The sequence below is a fragment of the Anopheles maculipalpis genome, chromosome 2RL (assembly GCF_943734695.1).
Source record: "Anopheles maculipalpis chromosome 2RL, idAnoMacuDA_375_x, whole genome shotgun sequence".
NCBI lineage: Eukaryota > Metazoa > Arthropoda > Insecta > Diptera > Culicidae > Anopheles > Anopheles maculipalpis.
In genome coordinates, this window is record NC_064871.1 from 10,281,217 (window position 1) to 10,286,975 (window position 5,759).

A 5,759-nucleotide genomic window follows, 5' to 3' on the forward strand; every position below is an offset into this window, starting at 1 on the left:
AAATGTTTCATAACTTATTAATTTTATATTATTCCCTATTTATCTTTCTTTAACAGATCATCTACTGTTCTCCAGAAATATTATTTCCCTGCAATGATCGTGATAGTGCGGTGTGAATCTGGATCGCTCCCCAGCAAACAACCCTATTTCCTGAGGGACCGGGAGCACTGCGGAAATCACTAGACAATGAAACGACACAAACCCGTCGTCCGTCGGAATGTACATTCGGAAAAGACTTGCAGTGTTGCAGTGTGTTTACGTGTTTGTATTGTTTCGTTCGTTACCAACCCATAAAGTGTCCACGAGCTAAACCACGAGTGAGTGTGTGTGTGTGTAATCAGCACCAGTGGCAACCGTTCCACCCACCGTAAGATGCCGTGGGGTTGCCTCTGTTCAAAGGAGAAAAAACGGCCCCAAATCAGCAGTCCGATACTGAACGTAAGTATGAAGCGATAAATAAGGAAGAATTATAGCATTTAGTGAAATGTAAAGTACCTTTTTTATAAGCGCAATTCATTAACCCATTACAGCATACTTTGGAAAGATTAGGGAAATTAATTGTTTCCATCCAGAAGTTGGTGTTTAATGCTTTAAATTGGGCATCTTTACGTTGGTCTTAATTTTCATCTTGCTCGAGTCATCCTTCCATGCCTTCTAATGCCTACCACCCATGAATTGCATTATCTGGTTGCTTTCTTTTGTTGATGTCCGCCCCAACACGTTGTCTTCGAGTTTTATGCAACAAGCGCTCAAAAACGGTTGTCAAAGTAAAAGTACATATCCCGGGGGGCGGGTAGAAAGCGGTACGAAAAGGCGAGGATGGAGAAGAAACGATTTTCTCCCGTGTGTACCACCCACCGGAATGGAGAATGGAATCAAGCCTGTATGTTGCTGCCAAGCTGCAATAGGTGGAGCGTTGTTCGTTCGTTCGAATGAAAATGACAGGCACTGCAATTTCCATTCACAACAATCATCCATTCACACGATGCTCCGGCTCCGTGTATCGGTATGCAGCCTTGCGCTTTGGCTGGATGGTGTCCGGAGTGACCTAGATTTTTGGTTTTTGTAGTTTTTATGATTTTTTTCGGTCACGCTTGGTCTAGAGGCTTTTATTTTCACTCGTTCTAAACCCCGCTTGCAGAAGGTGATAGGGAAACGAGGAAAAATCGAGGTTGCTGGAGTGTAAATCACAGGGTTTTATTTATGTGTATCCTTGGTCGTTAATTACCGGTTGCTGGCAACATAAGACAGTCGTCTGCATTAATTTTTATATCAAAGCAAGAGTTTGTACTTTATAGGGATTTCGTTTAAAACGTAACAGAGATCATACTTCAGGCAGGACATATCCCACATCTTTGATGTAGATCCTTCGGAAATCTTAACCATAGATGCGTTAAACCAAACATTCGAATTAGTAAGCTGTTTTTGAGCCTTGACGACGTTGCTTTTCGGTGTTTGCTGTCGAATTATTCGATATGATCCTCTTACAGACGTTTGTTTGAATCATCCAAATTATCTCTTTGGGCGCTGCTTGAGGCAGTTAGGAGTTAAGCTGTTTAAGGCGGCTTCGGACTAGCTCTGACATGTATGATTTCAGTTTCAATTCCATGGTTTACCGAGGAAAAGTTATCGCTTCCATTTCTTTGTGGTCGTGATCTTTAAATCATGTACCGCATTCGCCAAACCACAAAGTAATACACATTTCATGCCACTTTCGCACGGATATTGCTGTGTGCCGAATGGTTTGTTTGTTTGTAACCATTTTGCATGGCATACCGCACTAAACCTGCCTAAGCTAAACCACCGGTCAGAGAGGAAATTGTACTCTTGCCAATCGCAAATCTCTCATGCGGTTTTAAAGAAAGCATTTGAACGGTTTGTGCCTGAACCTCATCGTCCCCTTGCGCTAACTGTGGTGCGCAATATATCATAGCCACATGTCAGCAGATCGATCGAATCATTATCCAATTATCGGTTTTGCCGATAGAAGTTGGCCCGCAACATTAACCGCTGGGACGGACCGGGTAAAGTCATGCCAGCATATTTTTTTCCCTCCCAAACGCAACAGTCGCCGCTCAAAACAACACCGCAGCGTGAAGCCAATGAAGCTGTCCGCGCGGCTAACAAAAAGCAGGAGAAGAAATAAAAGGCAGGGAAATGGAAAACCGCAAAGGTTGCAAATTTCAACGCCAATTCTTTAGCTGTCCAGGTGACGGATGTGGGAAATGCATGCCACAAATGGGCGGAGATGACGTGCTGTGATCTTTATGCATAAGTTATTTTTTGGCCGTACTGTTGGACAGTTTTATGGGAACTAATAATGGCAGATGTGTGAAAATTTGATTTTTTTTTGTGGAGCTATTAACTGTAGGAAACCTAAAATCAAATTAATAACACTTCAATTTGCTGCCATTGAGCGATTTATCGCGATCGTTCAGCTAGTAACTGATGAGCACATTAATTTGTTTTCGTTAGTAAAAGCTTTTTAAAATAACATCGAGGAAAACTAAGAAACGCATTACATTTACGATTTTTAACACATTCACCGTGTCATAAAGTAGAGCGAAAAGCTAGCGTGCTTACGCGGAACGGAAACAAAACCGTCGGATGAGATCACGGCTGAACGGATCGCCTGCTTGCGAGTGTGAGCGAATTGAATGCTTTGAAAAATTCAATTAGTCTTAAGTTTTATCTCCTTTTCGAATCTTCGAATCATCCACGGCCTAGCGTTTTCTTGTTTCGGAAGCAGCTGGTTCGTCTTGATTCCTTTTTCCGTTGTCCAAAAATTTACAGGGCAAAAGTCATTTAACTGAATGGAGCGAACGCGTTTGGCAAAACAAAAATACAAACCAAATATTTTCCCTCCAAACCACGTCTCTCTCACTCGCAGTACCCTTCGGAAATTCTACACTTTCCCTTTCTATCGAGCTGAATGAGATTCGTTTCCGATCGAAAGCACCTCCGACGGAACTGTCGGATTAGGTGCGGATAAGCATTGCATCACAATCACACGCCCGCTGTAAATGGGGGTGCACGCCGGTGCAAGTATTAGGTTTCACTTCTCTAAATTCTAATTGCATAAGCAACCGATGCATCAAATGTGGACGGCTGTCTATGGGGCGTGGGAAGCAAGAAGCTAGAAAAGAACAGCAAAAAACAAATATTTACCTACCGGTGCCCGGGAGTGGTATGTACCGCGAAAAAGGCAAAGAAAGTATCAATTATCGGTACTGGTGGTGTTCCATTAAATCCGTCAGTAAGGGATGCGTTCGTCTACGTACTGGGAGTTGAAACCTCAAAGAAAACGAATAACCGAAAAAAAATAAACCCCCCAACACTCTTGAGTTGACTCCTAAAGCGCTGTTTTCCGGGTCACGTGTAAGTTTATTGTATCAGCTGAAAGCCGAGAGTTAGAGAGCTGACAAATGCTTGGAAAAGGGCAACCTACCCGGCAAACGAAGAAGGTGACGACAGATTTACACTAGCTCTTACCGATACCCGATGAAACGTGAACTTTCTCAACCGTTGCACGTGCGGAAAGAAGCATCAAGTGCAACATGACGGTGGAAACTGAGAACTTAGTCTGTAGAGAACAAAGCAACGAGCTGAACGAGGCAGATGATTTCTGGTGCGTTGAAATGCGTCAAGATTATTGTCGCTGTCACAAGAGCAATGCTGTCAAATCACTTAAACTCAATTTATGCTGCCGTTGCAGAGCCGCAAATCAATAAAAGGGCTTAACTATGATGGATATTCAATGTTAAAGTGTGTCGAATTTACGCAACTAGCATATATATACGGGTTGACGTAACGTCTTCAACGACGCTAGCCCTCAAGAAATCTCCCTCATGAGAGTAGGGAACACGAAAAACGCACCAACTATACGCTGGGCAGACTGTAGAAGTGCGCTTTTCCCTATGCAAATCATATTTTATTTTCCACTGACAGTAATTCAACGAAAGACAAATATTATCATCTTCTCGACCACACGGAGAGTGTGCTAAAATGTCTGCCAAAACTCGTACGTCCCTGCTACGGAACCCCTATGACGTAGAAAAAGGGGAAAAACTTTTTAATCACTCGACCCAGTAGTAGTGGTCCACCAGTTGCCGGACGGACCGTGGACCGTGTCGTAAGTGTCCATAAATCTCCATTTCCAATCGTTCGATGTCTGATTATCGTATCGTAGCGCACTGGGATAGTCTCGGTGGGCTTTTCGAGTATGTGTGTGTGTGTGTCCAGAAAAAGACCAAATCGCTCGTTGACCGGTCAACCCGGCGACCATACCCTGTGTGTGCCAACGGCTGCAATCTGTTACGGACAGGAAATTTACGAGCGAGAGCAATTGTTCCATTCCCATAACTGTTTTGCCGGAAAATTGTAGATTGGAAATTTTGCTCCCATAGCTAGTACGTATTAGGAAGGCAAGGATTTAGGGGGAAAACAACTGGTAAAATAACCTTTCCGGGACAGTTCATCGAGGAAAAGTTACAGTTTAATCTTTTGCTAAGGAACTCTGTTAGTTTTGTGGAATGTAATTGACATCCAATACACCTTGATAACTATTTTTCATGCTCATTCAATACTCCTTTCTAGCCGGAGGATACTCAGAAGCTTCAGTTGCTTCCCGCCGTTAGACGTCCGTTGCTATCGGATGCGGAGAAACTCGAGCAACGGTTGCTGGCCCCGAACCCTAACGCTGACTTCGACAACGAAAGTAGCGAAGAAACGCAACCTCCGAACGATGCTGGCCGTGATCGACTACAGCAGCAGCTGCTCCAGAAGTCGCGCCTCAAGTCCTCGAACCTTAAGAGCACTACGTACACCCGGAACACCGAAAACGACAAGCTAACACGGCACCTGAACACCGTCAAGTTCAGTTTCGATGAACCCGTACCACAGAAGGCTGAAGGAGTGGTGGGCAAACCACTCCGGAAGTCGTCCGAACGGAGTGAACCTCCTCCAAAGCCTGATCGTAGGATAACCTCAGCAGTAACGCAACAGATTGTGGTAAAGCTACCGGACACGGCTGGTAATGTGTCGCTGGAGCAGCATCACACGGACGAGATCGATTGCAATGGTAATGGGAACTATGACATTGTCCCGACGATTAAAATCAGTGGCGATGGTGTCCACGGCGGTGAGCAGGAAGCGCTCACCGATGGCAAGGCACAGGTGGATGAAAACAAGAACGAAATTCTCGTGCCGGGTAGTAGCGAAGGAAGCATACCGTTCATCGATGAGGATCCCACCCAGATATTGAGACAGCTGAATGCGAATCCACAGCGAGGACAAAACTTTCATGACGCTCGTATCATTACGCTGACACCAAAGAACGTTGGCTCCGAAGCAACACGAACAGCAGCAGCAGCAGCAGCAACGGCTAGTGAGCAAGTGCACCGGGAAGCTCAGTTGCGCCTGTTGGCAGACACCAAAAAATTTACTCGGTTTCTCGTGGAACCACCGCCGGTCGCTACTGTCGAGACGGTTAAGTTTACGCACATTTTTCAAATTCTGCCACCAGCTTACGACCGGTTATGCCAGCAGTGTCACAAGGCTCTTCATCTGGACATTGGGCTGCGGTGTGTGGTGTGTGATTTTACCTGCCATCAACAGTGTGTGAGATTAGAAAAGGTGAGTGGAGAATTTTATTTATTGATGAAGACAGGCGATTTCATGCAATTTTTTATGTAGAAATTTAATTTTTGGAGGATTGAGTTTACTCGAAATTGTTTATTCAAATCGAATGAGGCGTTGTC

General features: G+C 44.6%; 1 protein-coding gene across 1 annotated transcript; it reads left to right on the plus strand.

Annotated features, from left to right (window-relative positions):
* Window positions 1-298: 298 nt before the first annotated feature.
* On the plus strand, window positions 299-5,341 carry LOC126559045 (uncharacterized). Its single transcript, XM_050215148.1, has 3 exons — window positions 299-438; window positions 4,597-5,140; window positions 5,226-5,341. The coding sequence occupies exons 1-3, from the start codon at window positions 373-375 to the stop codon at window positions 5,261-5,263; spliced, it is 648 nt and encodes a 215-aa protein (XP_050071105.1). The 5' UTR covers window positions 299-372; the 3' UTR covers window positions 5,264-5,341.
* The last annotated feature ends 418 nt before the right edge of the window (window positions 5,342-5,759 follow it).

What these genes read in the sequence shown, in the direction of transcription:
- LOC126559045 (XM_050215148.1), top strand. Translation starts at nt 373, where the DNA reads ATGCCGTGGGGTTGCCTCTGTTCAAAGGAGAAAAAACGGCCCCAAATC. An exon ending in TCAGCAGTCCGATACTGAAC is followed by an intron (nt 439 to 4,596) that starts GTAAGTATGAAG and finishes ACTCCTTTCTAG; the next exon opens with CCGGAGGATACTCAGAAGCT. An exon ending in TGGCGATGGTGTCCACGGCG is followed by an intron (nt 5,141 to 5,225) that starts GTGAGCAGGAAG and finishes TAGCGAAGGAAG; the next exon opens with CATACCGTTCATCGATGAGG.